Raw genomic sequence first — 17,702 nt, forward strand, 5'->3', positions numbered from 1 at the left:
GTCTTTTTTTCATTTACAGAATCCTTCACTACAGTCTAGGCAAGGCTCCTGCAGGATCACTGACTGTATCATTTATCAATTTTAATTTACTTACCAAAACAATTTGAGAACTGTACAGGTGCAAAGTTAATATTTGAAGGTGCAACCTTAAAGCATCTCTTTCTGTCTAAACCCTGCTATGCCGCATAGAGATGCAAGGGATGATGGGAACACTCAAGATTCTTCCTCCATAAACATACAAACCTTGTGGAATACAGTAAATTACAGAAGATCCCATCGTAGAAACCCATTTCCTAAGTGAAGGTTGTTTTATTGAAGGGCTTCAAGACAAAATTTGATAAATTAAATTTTTTGGACTTTCACTCATTTTGGCAAATAAGAGTAAACATGCAAGTGTACTTGGGTAGGGAAACAATATTTCTACTGTGAAAGACAGTCCGATTGGATTTATTTCATTTTGTAGTCAAACACATTGAGTATACACAAAATGATTTTTTTTTTTTTTATTATTCGGCTTTTTCATTTTCATTTTTTCCTCAACAACTCAGGATCGAATTGCATATTTTGCTAAATTTTTTATAAAAAAAAAACTTAAACTACAACACAGGCTTTTAAAACATTTAAATGTTTTTTTTTTTATTTTGCATTAGAATACATCGATATTGCTAGAACAATGCAGTGCATTCCATCAGCCCTTCAGAACGGTATTTGCTTTAACCTGATACACACTGGACACTAGTTATTATTCAGGTCCAGCAGCTGCACTACAAATAGCAAATTAAGCATGTGTGTGTGTTTGTGCTCGATTCCAATAGCGGCACTGAATTAATGCTGTTAACCTCTTACTGTCCCTGCTATAGGATACGGTAAAGATAAGTCATGATTATTGTTAAAATAATGAAACCTCTTTTGACATTTATAAAGAAAATAAAATCAGAAAGTCTTTCATCATTTCCTAACTCTGATACAGCATATCAATGTTATACTCACAGCCTGTACACGTTGCGATCTACACATTTTTCCTTCTCTTTACCGCCTCCAAACACACACACACACACACACACACACACACACACACTTGTATTACCTGTCAGTATTTTTGAAGCTCTATCTTGCTTCTCCCCTTATCCATTTTTCATTTCCCTCCATCAACTATCCTCTTTAGCCTGTCCACCTTACACAACATTAAGTTTGATTTATTTGGCTCTATGAACTACTCATTTATCAGTGTTTTTCATTCTGGGTGTGAGTGTGTGCGTATGTGTGTGCTGATTGTGTGATTATGCACAGTTTATATGCTTCTGTGCACTTTCAGAAATGAGAAACCCCAGCTCTCCCAGCTTCATTCAATATGCAGATGCTGTTAAACAAATTAGCTATGTATACAAGTGTGTATGAATTTTCCTCATGGCATGTGGCTATCCACAATTCTCTGCACAGGTCAAATGTCATCACTCTATGGGAGTCACTGAGACAGTAGTCAGCTGCTTTGGTGACTTGCTGATGATGCTGTTTTAGGAGTTATGGGCTTAGAAGGCAGCAATTCAATAACTATGAAGGATTAGCATTAGGGTTAACGCAGTGGATGAAGGGACGGAGTTGACAGCGTGGGGACCATTTGAGACACTCCGAGTTCCTCCTTGGTGTGTGTACTACCATACTAAGGGTGAGTGTATTTGATGTTATACTTATCATGATGCTATGCTATGCTGAGACAATCCGCTTTACCACGTCGTGCCACACCCTATCTCAAACATCAGTGGTCTCTTATTAGCAGTGTGTAATGCCTGCATATTGTCACCACATTCTTTTTTAAAAATTTCAATTCCTGATCATAAGGAAAGTATTGACTTTAAAGTAAGAATAAAATATATATTTTTCCTAGAATAATAGTCCAGGGACTAAAAAACAGGCTCAGGTTTGCATAAATATAAAATTCCTGAAAACAAGCCTTCTTTTTGTAAATAATTAGCAGTAAGCTATTATATGTGCTAATTACAAGCAACTGTAATTTAAATTAACTACAACATTTTCATTTTAATTTAAACAAGGGTTTACAAATTGTAAAGGAGAAATACTCCTAGAGTAACATTTCAGTACTCTAAACTTTTATCTGTACTGTGTTTTAAATAAACAGGGTTTAGCTGGAAGTCTTTAAACAGGTAGGAATAAGAAAATTGTAGTAGCTGGTCATGTATATACAGTAAGGCCGCTACATATGAACATTCAAATTATGAACTTTTCAAGATATGAACATGCATTCGCACAGGTTCAATCGCGACAGCTATGTCACATGTCAGATGTACATTGACATGTGCATGCATCTCAGGAAGCTGGTACTGCTAAGAAGCGCCAGGCAGTAACGATGGAGACAAAAGTAAAAATAGTTGAAAGGATAGAGTGAGGTAAAAAAAAAAAAGACAGATATTGCTTGTTTTTTTAACATGAAGCCTACAGCTAATGGCCCGATTCAAAAAAATAAAGACATAACAGAACATGTTTTTTTTTTTTACTCTGTATAGCTGATTATGTTAGTATCCTAGCAACTAGACAAAGTTTTTTTGGTACTTACGAGCTAATTGGACTTACAGAGGAACTCTCGGAACGGAACTTGTTCATATGTTGGGGACTTGCTGTGTATAGGTGTACATATACTACATATGTGTCTGTGTAGTATATGTACACCTATACACATTAAGGTGTACATATACTATTAAAGAAGTTTGGGATTATTCATACATATTCAGGGATATGAAATCATGGCAAAATTGGATTGAAATTGATGCTCTCCAGTATCCAGTTCTTTGCTGTAACTCTGGTATAAGAGAGTTTTGATATGTTTTTCACTATGTAAGCAGGTTTTTCTCTCCGCGGATAGCAGGCTAGTAACAATAAACAGAAATCCCTGTTGTTTGCTCCTCTATGGATTTTTACACGACTATACATAGTGCTCAACATTTTCTGCTCTATTCTTTTCAGTTCAACATGAAGCCGTCTATGAACCCATAAAGTCTAGCTCTGAATTTGAGGCCAAAAAGAAAAAATAACATTCTTTGACCTACTGTATTAGTCAGGTGTGCATGGTGATTATTAAAATAACATTTACATTAATATTTACAATAGTATTAGTGTGGTATTACGGGTGCAACACTCTTCCCAAATCCTATACCATGTGATGACTAAGTGGTGTAATACTACATAATATACACAGCTGTCACTTCATAAGGGACAACTAATTACATGGCAGGAGCACAATGCATTAAGATTGAAGGTCTCTCACTCAGTTAATGTTCACATCAAAATTGTAATTTCAGGGACTTTGACTATGGCATGACTGTTGGTACCAGACAGGCTGGTTCTAGTATTTCAGAATTTGCTGATCTCAGAAAAGACACTTTGCTGACGAGAGAAGCCACAGGAGAATGGAAAGTCTAGTTCAAGCTGACAGGAAAGCTACAGTAAGTATACGATTGTATGGAGTTGAGCAGAAAAGCATCTCAGAATGCACAACATGTCAAACCTGGAGGTTCACTGGCTATAACAGCAGGATGCCACATCAGGTTCCACTTCTATCCACAGTGATCACACACTTACTGATACTTGACAGTTGAAGTATCAGCATATGACCTTGTCTGATGAATTGAGATTCCACTACACAGGTCAGAAATCAACATCACGATAAAACTGTCTTATGTCTATATTTCAGGAAGATGAAGGCGGGGAATGTTTTTGTGGGACCTTTGAATACTAACTAAGCACTGATCAGGTCCAAAAATCTGTACGACAGTCTTTAGACCACCCCACATTGTTTTGTTCCCCAAATCCCCGGAATTTCTTGTATTTCAATGACGTCCTGAGAAATACAGTAGTTCTTCAGACCACCTGAAGGTCTTTTTTTTTGCCACACGGTGTCCTATGAATACCTTAATCATAAAAATCTAACTTAAGTGATGTTGTAACCTCGTGCAGCCGGAGGTCTGGAAAGAGCTGATTGGCCGAGCTCTCTTAGAGGGGAGGGATGAGAGGTACTTTGTGCTCCCACATTAATCATGGCTCTACAGCCAATCAGGGGCGTCAGTGAGCTCATGCACGGAAGGAGCGGATAGCGCTGTCCTCCAAACGTGTTACGCCGCCCCCAACAGTGCGAGAGTAAGCAGTACAAAAAGATGCGGCCGGCTGGCGTCACCTGGTTTGGAGGAAACACGTGATAGTCTTCGGCCCCCTGACTGAGTGGTAGTAGTGGTAGCCTTAATGTGGGAGCCCCTTAGTTACGGGGAGGGATTGGACACGACTAAATCGAGAAAATATGAGAAAATCTGGGAAAAAAAAATTTAACTTAAGGCATGGACCAGTAAGAAACAGGTACAGATGCTGACAGATGGTCAAGCCAACAGTCTGTAAACTGGTGATGCTGAATGTTGCATAGCTGGTGTAGACATAGAGGGGAAATGAGGTTGCTGCTGAGGTTGCGGGTTAAATTTGATATCTTGTTGCATTAAAACATTTCACAGCTTTTGCCTAGTACTGTACATCCCTCAATGGTTCAACTCCAGAAACATGAACAAGAAGCACGTACACTCTCGGACTGCTTTCAATAACACAACAATGAATTCAGTGTACCTTAATGACTTTCTTAGTCACCTAATCCGATGGCTCACCATTGGGATGTCGTCATGCAATCATACAGTATGTACATGAGGTCAGAAATGTAAAAAGTCCACAATCCATGGCATAAAACAGTCTTACAAAGAATTAGTAATAAAATGGTAAGTGAGTGTTTAGTATACTGTAAGTAAAATTGCAAATCCCTATGCATATGCAGAAATAAGAATTATTATCATGATATTACTACGATGGATTTCTATAAAAAAAAAATCATATAAAGCGTTTCTACAGCTTTGCTACAGCACTAAATGACCATTTAAAGATTAAACTTCTCCCACCTTTAGTGAAGTCCAGAGTTGCATTATCAGTATTTGTGTCTGAGTAAAAAGCAACAGTAGTCGTTTAGTACCACTTTGATTTACAGTATACACAGTGTGTTAAAAGGCAAATCCGTCACACACACTAATATACACTCTATGCTCAGCTCGTTAGGCACAACATAACACATTGGCACATTGGCATGTGCATGTCCTGGATCATGGAGCGTGTTGAGTGTAGGACAACACCGCAGACGTTTAGACCAGGGAGTCTGAGCTCCAGCCATGTGGAACTGTACAGTTTCAAGCTTTCAGTGCTCCTACAGTAACACACACCTGCTGGCAGTCAGACAGTGCTGGTGATCATTAGCTGCTGAGCTGGAGCAGGTGCGCTGGGAGCAAGAGGAGCTCCAAATTGTGCGGTGCAGTGGGGCTGAGGACCGGAACTTAAAAACCCTGGTTTAGTCCTTGGGGGGGTGAAAGGAAGAGTGTGATTTAAGGGTTTAAATTTACTCACTCACTCACTTACTAGAGTAATTCATCCAGTGTATCTAAACTAACAGATTATACTTTAGTTCAGCCATAGTGCTTATAACAGGTACAGTGGGTGGGTTAATGGAGGTGGTGGTCATGGTAACCATTATTATGGTGGCCTCTGTAATGTGGAGTTGCATCAGTTGCGAGAGATGTCTTTTATGGAAAGAATCTTGTTAAAAAATGAAAATTGATATTAAACATATCAAAGCATAAAGATCTGTGAACCTTTTGTCACGTCTATGATTCATTTATTTCGGTGCTAAAGTCACGATGTCAAACCGGATTGTATCCCACAGGAACATCCTCCCTTAGCTATGTGTGTGGTGTGTTTGTGTCTGGTGTGTGCGTGGGCGCCACATAAATCCATCTCTGAAGTGGTTCCAGAGCTGAGGGCGTGTCCTTAGAGAGAATCACTAATCACTCTCCTTCTGTTCCGCCCCTCTGGGATCGGCCCCGTCCTTCCGTTCCCTTCCCACGCAAGTTCCTTGTCTTAACCGTCTTTCTTTCAATCCTGTCTTTCTCGCTTCCTCTCTTACCTTGTGCTCTCTGAACTGCACTCTACGCTCCTAAGCTACTGCTGATGAAATACATGAGACAGATGGCCTATTAAAAATGAAACAATGAGAACGGAGCAAAAAAAAAAAAAACATCAGACGCTGAATAAAAAAGAGAAAGCAAGAGAGTGAGCGGGGGAATGAAATGGAGAGATGAAGATAGGAATGTCCAATTTATGCTAAGGGACGGTTGTACTTACTAGACCCAGGGGAAGTACCGGTCTGAGCACCTGAGACAGGACGAAGAGAAATACACACAGATAGGAGATGTATTAAATTTAAACAACAACTCTATCATTAGTTATTTCAGGATAGTATTAGCATGGTTTGTGTGTGTGTGTGTGTGTGTGTGTGTGTGTGAGCTCACTGAGAATTGGGCCACGCTAACAACAGTCTTGATCATGCTGTGAACTGACAGATCTGTGTGAGCTAAAAGGCCCTGCAGCTCTTGCGTGTGTGTGTGTGTGCGTGTGTGTGTGTGTGAGAGGGAGTACGTCAGTTCGCATTGAGCTTAGTAACTCGTTTAATCTCTCCTGCATGTTTGCGGAATGTGTGTGAAATAAGATGACGATGTGTGTCTGATAAAAATAATGCTGAAATTAAATCTAAATAGCTTCTTCGACAAAAAACGTTACACAGATTTTAAGATCTTGATTTTGGATGAAATCTTTGGGAGTCTGCGCGAGTGTGTGTTACTCACATGTGTTAGGCGTGCCGATAGGAATTGGCAGGTAGGATCCTGCTTTCCAGATTTTGGCTTTGAAGCCTTTTTTGCAGCGCTGGCAGTCCTGGCCTGTGGTGTTGTGCTCACACACACACTGCAGATTCCCGTCCACCAACACACACAGGGAAGCGTGCAGGTTACACTTACACCTGCGGAGAAAGACAGGGAGGAAAATCAGACATGACTGCCACGTATGCAGAATACATTTTTATACCTGGAAGTGTGTGTGTGTGTGTGTGTGTGTGTGTGTGTGTGTGCGCGTGTGTGTGTGTCTGTGTGTGCGCTCAGCAGCAGCTATGGGTTTCTGTCACACACACACATTATTACACAGCAAGATCCTTCCTGCCAATTCTTAATGGATCCTCTAAACACTCTTTTTTTTCTCTCTCTCTCTCTCTCTCTCTCACACACACACACACAGCAAGGACAGAGAGGTTAAGGGTGTGAGCTGGCAGCATTGATTTAATTTGGAAACCTATAAATACATAAATATTTTCTAAGTTGCATCTTGCACTCCAATCCCACCGAAGCACGGCTGATGGAATTCAGAAATACACCTGACGTGTGTGTGTGTGTGTGTGTGTGTGTGTGTGTGTGTGAGAGAGAGAGAGAGAAAGACAGAGCTCAGGTGTGCAGCTGTCATAAGGCTCCATGTAAGACCAAGTAGGCCTGATTTTATATGAGCCATTTTCACTTGTGTGTGTGTGTGTGTGTGTGTGTGTGTGTGTGCTTCTCTGCCACAGTACAGTTTTAGTTTGTTCTGCAAAAGTGCACACACATCTATCAGCATCAAATTTTCACCCCGTAGTCCCACAACCCTGACTGACCTTCATCCCTCTCTTTCCCTCAGTCTAGTCATCATAAAAACCTCAAAACTCTATTTTCCATTTCAGCTTGTATTTTTGGCCCTGATGATATTTCAGAATATTTCAAAACTATATTACAATATGATGTGATATCTGATCTTTGCTTCTTCTCTGTGCCCTAGTGTCTGTGTGGAAAGTGCAGTTTACTCCGTTGCTCACTCTGTAGGGGGCTCTGTAGGGCACTACTCCTGCTGTTATTAGAACACAAGCTTGATTGGGCACAGAGGGCAGCTGGGTCAGCAAAACCAACCCTGACCATCTGGCATACATACATATACACACACACACACACACACACACACACACACACACAAACTTTTATCATCTCTTTAACCTTTCATTATCATAGAGATACATGCTATCATCATCTTAACCCCTTAATAACACATACATTCTCATGCTCAAAAGTTATCTTAACTCCATGTGTTTTGTGCAAAAACATAATAAAAATCATTTGATCATAGCGGGTCTGATATTACGTAGATACAACCTCTGAGAAGCCATTGACGCTGCACATCAACCTGCAAAGTGTTATAAAAACCATTTCCAAACAGTTTAAAGTTCAACATTCTACAGTGAGAAAGATTGGAAGTGGAAAGCATTTAAGACAGTTGACAGTACATCTTCCCCCGGAGTTACCGTCGCAGCATATTCACCCCAAGGTCAAGTTGTGCAATGTTCAGAGAAATACAAAAAGAGCTACTCTCAGACCTCACAGAGCATGTTACTTATTAAAGGCCATGACACCACAATTAAAAGAATATTAAACAAGTATGGTTGGTTTGGAAGGATTGCCAGAAGAAAGCATCATCTGAACTCCCATAGACTTCAATGTCCTATTGACAGACGCCCATAGTGGAGTGGTTTGGCCTAAATGCCCAGCGTCATGTTTGGGGAAAAACCAAACAGCATTTCAGCAGAAACGCCTCATATCCACTGTCTAGCATGGTGGTGGAGGGGTGATGATTTGGGTTTTGTTTTGCGGCCAAAGGGCCTGGGCACCTTGCAGGCATTAAGTTAAACATGAACTCCTCTGTATACCAGAGTATCCTAGAGGTAAATGTGAGGCCATCCCTCTGGCAGCTAAAGCTAGGTTGAAATGGCTTGGCTGAAAAATAAAAGTGTCAATGTTTTGGAATGGCCTTGTCAAAGTCCAGACCTTAACCCAATTAAAATGCTGTGGCACGACCTTAAGAGAGCTGTGCATAAGCAAATAAAAAAAAAAGAAAGAAAATTAACTAAAGCAATGTTGTAAAGACAAATAGCCAAAATTCCACCACAATAAAGTAAATGACTCGATCCCCGTCTCAGTGTGCATGGAGTTTGCACATTCTCCCCATGCTCGGTCGGTTTCCTCCAGGTACTCCGGTTTCTTCCCATAGTCCAAAGACATGAAAATTTAGGCTAATTGGCATTCCCAATTTGCCTGTAGTGTGTGACTGTATGTGTGTGTGCCCTGCAATGAATCCCCCCTGGGATAGGCTTCAGGCCCTCCGCGACCCTGAATACAGGATAAAGCGGTATAGTAGATGAGTGAGTGATTATGTATTTTGAGAAGAAGCACAAGTATGAGGTACATGATCCGTCTATGTGGCAACATTTTGGTGAAGGCTGGATATGTATGGATGGATGGAATGGTCAGATGTCCACATGCTTTTGGCCTTATCAAGTATACTCAATATTAGTGTTCTTAATATTAGATTTTATGAAAAGTTTTGTGGTGCCACAGAGCTGCAGAGAAACCTCAGGACCATGGACAGCGCCTCTATAGCAGCGACAGGCCTAGCAACTTTTCAGACAAAGGATATCTAACATTTGAGGCTTTATCAATCCATAAAAACATCTTTTTTTTTATTGAGACATGCCTCATATTTTTGTAAAAGTTCATTTTGTTTTCATTCAGACATGCCTTAAGACCTTGCAGTAAAAGCCAAGGTACACATAATATTTGCTGTTCTCACAAGAATCTACAGTCTAGTAAGTCACATGAGGTATAACATTACTTAAGGGTTTGTAGGATAAGGAAATGTAATAATAATGACTGATGGTGTAGATAGAGGGGATCAGCTATAGTAGGGCACCATAAAACTGTGTGTGAATGAAAGAGGCAATTATTTATCTTTAAAACAGACAAAAAAAAAATGGAAGTTAATCTAATTCACTCTTTGCCTGGTATTTCTCTCTCACTTACTTTTCCACTTTTCCCCTCCAACCTCTCTCACACCTTGCATTTAGCACTGCGCTGGTGATCTGACTAATTCACACACCCTTACTCACTGCAATCCACCTCTCTCTCTCTCTCTCTCTCTCTCTCATTCTTAGTGATGTAATACAGTGCTTGTTGTTCTATCTATAGGAGGACATGAATACATAACATATTTACAAAATAACAGGTAATACTCATCATCTATACCGCTTTATTCTGTATTCAGTGTGGCCTGGAGCCTATTCCAGGAGGCTTAGGGCACGAGGCATGGTACACCCTGAACAGGGTGCCAATCCATCGCAGGACACACACACATGCACCAATTAGTCTTATCTGCATGTCTTTGGACTGTGGGAAGAAACCGGAGTCCCTGAAGGACATGCAAACTCATGGATACTTCTAACTCAGGTAAAATAGTTTTTTTTTTGCTAATGCCAAGTTAGAATGACTGAGGAGGCTCAGTGCTCACTGCAGTTGGTCCTGTGAGTAGAACACCTGATCCTTGAAAATTGATGGATAAGTTGTTGCCAGCTCGCGGAAGATGTGCATCTGTCTATGGGAATTTCACACATAATCATTTACAAATACTGTACTTGCACATTACAAGACCTTATCTGGGAGTTATTTCTGCATCCCTGTACAGTCCTGATCTCTCTCCAAGCCCTTTCCACATGTTTGCGCCATTAAAAAAGTTCCTGGGACGGCAGCGTTTCAGACGTGAAGCAGGCAGTCTGATTACAACTCCAGCATACTGAGAAAACTTTCTACCTTGATGGTATCCAAGCACTAGTGAAATGATTGAATAAGTGCATCAGTGTAGCAGGAGATTATATAGAGACATAAAGGTAGTCGCATCACATGTGCATCACATTCCAGAGGTGGAATCCCTTTTGCTGCTGTAAAATCCTTCATTCCTCTGAGCAGCATTTCTGATAGATTGTGGAGCGTGGCTATGGGGACTTGTGGTCATTTAGCTTTAAGAGCATTAGTGAGGTCAAGCAACTTCAATTTTCCAGTTTATCCTATGTTTCAGTTGACTCCAAAGTTTTTCAGTGAGGAAAAGGTCAGGGGTCTGTGCAGACCACTTAAGTCCTTTCAAATCCAACCTTGGCACACAATGTCTTCATGAACCTGGCTTTGTGTGCAGGGACACTCTCATGCTGGAACAGGTTTGGAGCAGTTAGTTCCAGTAAAAGAAAATCTTAATGCTACATGATCCATTTGTGGCAATATTTTGGGGAAGACTCAAGTATGGATGGGATGGTCAGATGTCCATATGCTTTCGGCTGTATCATGTATATGTAATAGTGTTCTTAATATTAGATTTTATGACAAGTTTTGTTGTGCCACAAAGCTGTGGAGACACTTCAGGACCATGGACAGCGCCTCTATAGCAGCGACAGGGCTAAAACCTTTTCAGATAAAGGGTATGTAACATTTCAGGCTTTATTAATCCATAAAACACTTCTTTTTCTCATTCAGACATGCCTCATCTTTGTGTAAATGTTCCTCACCAGGATTATTATTGGCTTCATGCCTCAAGACCGTGCAGTAAAAGCCAAGGTATACACGTGATATTTGCCGTTCTCACAAGAATCTATAGTACATCATATAGGTAGAGGTATAACATTACTTAGGAGATTGCAAGATAAGGAAATTATTCCCACATTAGCAATGCTGAAAACCAGATCACGTTGTTTAACATTTAAAAAATCCAATCCATTCAAGCAAGCAGCGTTGGAAATACAATCCAAAAATCATAACGCAACTATGCACGAACATGGATATGTTCATTTGTGCTTTAACTTTTTCCTGTAACCGGCAACAGAGACATAGTGAGAGAGAAAATATGTTTGAGTGTGTGTGATGCAGTTGGTATGGGGTTTAGCATATGGCTCAGCTTGCACGCACACACATGCCATCAATCTTTTTCTCTCTCTCTCTCTCGCTCTCTCTCTCTCTCTCTCACACACACACACACACACACACACACACACACAAACTCTACCCGAGTTCAGATGCTTTAGTTTAGTTTAGTTTGAAAGTGCGCTGAAAAGCGCAGAGTGAATAAAGATCCACCTGCCTCCTGAGCTTTATGTGAGGAATTTTTCGACAGCATTAATAATGTGCGGCATGTTACTGTATATACGCAGATGTCCGTATTTCATGTTGATTTTGGTTGCCATGGATGGATTTTTTCAGCTTTTCTGCTAGTTTCTTTGGGAAGTCTTTAACATTGCATACACAATGAGCTTTGCACTTTATTTCCAAGAAAAGTTCTTTCATTTCTGAATTTCAATATTACAGATCATGCCAGTTTTTTTCATTACCTGCACTGGACACATTTCAAAATGCCACTTTCTATATATAGTGGAAGAAACACCCTGACAACTTGACACCACAATAAAAAGTTTTTCTTTCGATTATAGTGTTTCAAGAACTAAAATCTGGTAACTTTGAATTGTTTCTATGATGACACATTCCATTATTACGCTTTTACATTTTATTAAAACATATACTGTACATACTGCATGTGTAGGACAATATATTTGAGATACAGTTAAACATTTATTTTGCTGAGTTTGGCACTGGAACTTGTGACAAGACAAGATATTTTTGATGGATTTATCCACCAGATGTCAGGAAATGGTTAATCAGGCTTGGTGTGTCCGCAGATGTTCAGACTTTAATCACAAACTAACAGAAACAGGATCAAGAGCTATACAAATAACAGTTTAGCCAGGGAAAACTTTACTGAAAACTACAGGGAAAACTTTACTGAACAGTAAACGAAACATAAAGAAACAGATACAAGTCCCTGAAGAAAATAAAACTTACTTACCTTATTTAAACTTACTTAAATAAAGGCTAGTGTATTCTGGGAAATGAAGTCCAGAATCAACATAAAAGCCCAAAATAAGAGAGTTCATGGGTACAGGAACACCCTGTGTGAGGGTTATCCCTGACTTCCAGCGAAGAACAGAAATCTAATCTGTTTTAACACTTAAATTATGTCCCTTAAATAATTTTAAAGGGTTAATATGGTATTATAAGGGTAAATTAAGGAAGGCAGAAATAATCTACTCCAGCTACACAGTAAGATACAGGTTAATAGTCTTATTTCTGTGAGTGTAATGATTACTGTGTTAAATAAATAAACATACTGTAAGTAATACTGTGTGTGTGTTTCTGTGTGTTAGAGTGTATGCATCGTCCATCCACTCTCTTTAATTGAACAAGACTGCGTTTGTGTATCCTGTTCATAAATATATTTCACTTGAAAGACAGTCATCGATTTCCTGTTTCCAGCTTATACACACATATAGCTCTCTCTTCCCCTCTCTCTCTCTCACACACATAGTGAAATTCTATAGGTCTATAGATCTAACTACACATCGTCTACTCATTACATATATACGGAAGTATCATGTCTCAATCCAAATTATATATTTATTAGTGCTGTCAAAATTAGTGCGTTAACGCATGCGATTAATTTGAAATATTTAATGCATTAAAAAAAATTAACGCAATTAACGCGGTTGCAGTTTTTTTTAATTTCCTGTTGTGGCCGACGTGTGTTCAACGTGCAAAGAAGTATGGATAAGACCAAGGAAGGACTTTTAGACGGAAAGTTTCAGTATAAAACTCTGCCGGATGGTCCTGTGGATAAAACAAAAGTAATCTGTACATTTTGCAAAGCCGAATTTAAATACCAGAGAAGTAATTCGTCTTTGACATATCACTTAAAAGCAAAACACCCCACCGAAACAATCTCTACAGGGCCTCGCCAATGTAAATTGCATTGATTGTTTTGAAATTCAAATGACACAAATGGCACATACCTGTGTTTTTATTTCTGTAATAAATATGGCTTTCAAGCCAACAGTTAATTTGGAGAATATTGATGGTTTATTGCAGGTATGTTGTTTACATGAGAAAATCTGTGTTACAAGTTAAACAAAAATTCCAATAAACAATCATATTTGAATTTAAATAGTGAATTTAAATAATTGACAGCACTAATATTTATATATATTTATATATTTTTATATATTAGGACTTCCTGTTCCTGTTATTAAAGAAACAAGTAATAACAGAAATATGTAATAAGTTTTACTTCCCGTTCATCTTCTCTGCTTTTCATTTACAATCTAATTTGCTTTTGAAGTATTTTTGTTTACTTGCCTATATATATATATATATATATATATATATATATATATATATATATATATATATATATATTTATATATATATTGTGTGTGTGTGTGTGTGTGTGTGTGTGTGCGTGTGTGTGTGTGTGCGTGTGCAGCACACTCCCTGCAGCCCAGCCTAAGCCTGTAACCATATTCCTGTGCGGATTACAGAGTACAGAGGTCAGTCACTGAGCATGCTCAGTAGCTCAGGTGTGCTTTGAGAGACAACCTTCAAAAGGTCTCACTGACCTGGTTTTAAAACACACACACACACACACACACACACACACACACACACCAGTATTTTGACAATCTTTGCACAAATGTGACTCTTTGGCAATGACTGAGGCATGCACACAATCATCCAAGTGTCCATCCATCTATTCATCATCTATCCATTTATGTGTTCATCCATTCATCTATTCAACTTTAAATCCATCTATCCATCCATCCATCCATCCATCCATCCATCCATCCATCTATTTATCCATTCAATAGTCCATCTATCTAATCCAATCCAATTGTGTCAATCCATCATTCACTCCATTCCTTTCCACTCAAGTGCACATTTTCGTCTATGTAACTGTCCATCCATCCATCTCTTCATTATTATTCATTCATTAATCCATCCATCTAATAAAATGCAAAGATCCATCCATAGCTCCATCTCTCCATCCATACATCCATCCACCAATGTGTGGTTTGGCTGCTGCAGCTCACCTAATCATTTTCTTTTTTTTCCTTTTTTTAAACAGGACATATCTGTCCTGTATAAAAACAGAAAGAAAAGAAAATGGCCCATCAATGGGCCTATAAACAGCTACTTTTGAAATTTGTAAGTCTTGGAATTGTAACGTGATCCAGTAGATATAGAGGTGTAGAAATCGCAGCACTGTATAAATAATAATAATGTATTCTGTCCATCTATTCAGTTATTGCCTCCTTTTATATAATATATATCAGTATATGATCTTTTTATTCTTTAATTCCTTCTTCATTTTAATGACCATCATACGCTATCCTTCCTCCCTTGCATGATGCCACCCTACCACCCTACCACACACACACACACACACACACACACACGCACACACGAAGCTTTAGCTGCATTAAATGAGGAAAGCCAAATCACAAAAAAAGTGTCTAAAGGTTAATAAAATCTGGGTCAGACATGCAGATTTATGCCTTTTTGTTCTCTCTCTGTAGAATTGAGCTTCCTGTCCATTCCAGGTCAGATTCAGTGCCTCCTAGTGGCCACGGCTTTTAAAACTAACATTTTATGTAATATTTTAGTTAAGTCCTGGTTGTATGTTTTTTAATATTCTGCTAAACTCAGGGAGTACACCTTGGGTGTATGGCTGTATTTTATAGAGTAGGAGTGTGTGTGTGTGTGTGTGTGTGTGTGTGTGTGTGTTTGTCCCTGCATGCATTCTGTCATGAGTTGGACATGGTGCTGCAGCCCAGTGAATAATTTACACAGACTGCAGCAAAAAGGCTTGTTCATCTGAGGAGTGTGTGTGTGTGTGTGTGTGTGTGTGTGTGTGTGTGTGTGCGTGAACTGTAAAGCAAGTAGTTTTGAAATGTCAAACAGGAATGAGGCCTCTGAATTAGATACATACAAATTGGAGAAAAAATATGAGCGAGCTCGCACACAAAATTCCCTCAGCCCATGTCTCTCGTTCAACATCTCACTCAACCTCTGACAATCTGTTCTTCTAATCCATACATACATACTGGGTAGGTGAAAATAAACAAGGCAATATTTAATTACTATAGAACTTGTAGTACCACTGGAGCAGCAGCCCATTTTTCTCTTACTGTGCATGCATGGTTAGACCAGCATTTTCAAAACGTTGGCTGGGATGACACGGACCTCATTAATGGTCTCCAGGAGGTGCAGATCCCATTCCATGTGGGGATATGCAATGGAGGAGGTGCACAGGACAAAGCCTCGCACACTGGAGGACTTGGAGGCACAAATATCACAAACAGAAGACTCCTTGCCGTTTGAGGAAACTTGTTGACACCGCATTTCTTTCCATTCTGATCTGCTGTAGTGTAAGTATTAACTGAAGCTTGTGTCATGTATGCTGCAAGATGACTGGCTACTTTAATTCAATTGCACAGGATGAAATATTCAAATCCAGGCCACGGAGCGAACACCATGTTCTCAAATCCAGAAGGTGGATCAAACACAATGTCCTCAAACCCAGGAGATGAAGAAGTCTTCAAAGCTGGGTGGTGGAGCAAGAATGAAGTTCTCGAACAAGTGGACACGATGTTCTCACACGGAGGTGGTGGAAGCAGTGCACCATTCCCAAACCCAGCTGGTAGTAACAGCAGCCTAACCATAGCATTAGATGACGCTGCTGAGCTGGGTGGAGATGGCTGGGAATGGCCCAGATGGTGCCGGGTGTGGCTCAGGTGGTGCAGTGCGTGGCTCACGTGGAAAAATGGCGTGGCTCAGTGCCTACAGGCAAATAGAGCAGGGCTCTCGGGTCACAAGACAGAGCTATCACAGCTATCATGAAACAGAGTATAGTTTTCAGGACAGGGCTAACATACTGTACTGTAGCTATCAGATCTATCAGGAAAGAGAGGACAGAGCCATCAGAGTGATTTAAGCTAGCACTTGACTTTGGTTGTGACTGGTAGCTGGAGGTCTACCTGTCCAACCCCATTTTTAAGCTGAGCTAACTATGTGATGAGTACTGCTGCTTTCTCCAGAAGCTTCTGTATGAATGGCTGTGCCAGGAGAGCTATGTCTGTTTGTATCGCGAGCTGGATGGCACACATCGCCCTCTGTCTTCCACTGCCACTCAGTACAGGGATTTTCTTTACCCTGCTGTGCTCAAAACCCTTCCGCGCAGTTGATATGGCAAGCCACTTTACCCTGAACAACATTGTGCTATTTGGAGCAGGAGGCCTGCTCAGCTCCCAATCTCCTTTACTTGGTGCGTCATACAGGAACTCGCTTCTCTCAAATCTGCACAATCTGATGCAGGCTAACAGTGTGACTGCTTGCTAACTTCGATCTTCTAGGCCTGGTTGTCATAGCCCCACCCCCAAAAAACAACAGGAAACAAACAGTAGACTAAACCCATGCGAGACAATGACATCACTAAACTCAGAAGTTTAAATAATGTTACTAAACATAAATCGGAAGCACAAGGCAGTGAGACATGAATTTAACTTAAAAGTCCCGACACTGAAAATCCCAAAAAACCCTCATTGAGTCTATGGGCGCTATCCCTGACATTCTTTAGTTATAGTACAGGTAATCATTTCCTTTTTTTGCTTCCATTCCCATGAATGGAGAATTTACAGTATGTGAGAAAAGTTACTATTTAAAAGCAATGCTGTCTTGTATGAGAGGTATGACTGAGAAGACACCAGCTACTCAAAAACCAAGATGGTAAGAAAGAAAGGAAGCAAATGAGATTAAATTCCGCTGACTTTGACTTTGCTTGCGAGTGTAATCACTGATTATCAAATCAGCTGCTGCTACAGCCGCATAAATCAACCCATCCATGCCGGCACATCTTTCCCTTCTTCACTTTCTCTCCCTCTGTCGTTTGTGCCTGCATCATTCACTCTAAAGACAAGGATCATAGTACTGTATGTTTCCATCAAAACATTTTAGAAAATGTATGGAGATTACCATAAGCCGGTCATATGCTGAATATTCTAAAGGTGA

At 39.9% G+C, this 17,702-nt stretch overlaps 1 protein-coding gene across 1 annotated transcript in view; it reads right to left on the reverse strand.

Moving 5' to 3' along the window:
- ntng2b (netrin g2b) overlaps positions 1–17,702 on the reverse strand; it is a 73,433-nt gene that overhangs the window by 17,619 nt on the left and 38,112 nt on the right. The window contains exons 4-5 of the mRNA XM_053479276.1: positions 6,714–6,886; positions 6,214–6,243 (exon numbers count right to left, since the gene is read on the reverse strand). Coding sequence (XP_053335251.1) covers positions 6,214–6,243; positions 6,714–6,886 — 203 coding nt within the window. The remainder of the gene's footprint in view (positions 1–6,213; positions 6,244–6,713; positions 6,887–17,702) is intronic.

The sequence above is a fragment of the Clarias gariepinus genome, chromosome 19 (genome assembly GCF_024256425.1).
Source record: "Clarias gariepinus isolate MV-2021 ecotype Netherlands chromosome 19, CGAR_prim_01v2, whole genome shotgun sequence".
In the NCBI taxonomy this organism is placed as follows: Eukaryota; Metazoa; Chordata; class Actinopteri; order Siluriformes; family Clariidae; genus Clarias; species Clarias gariepinus.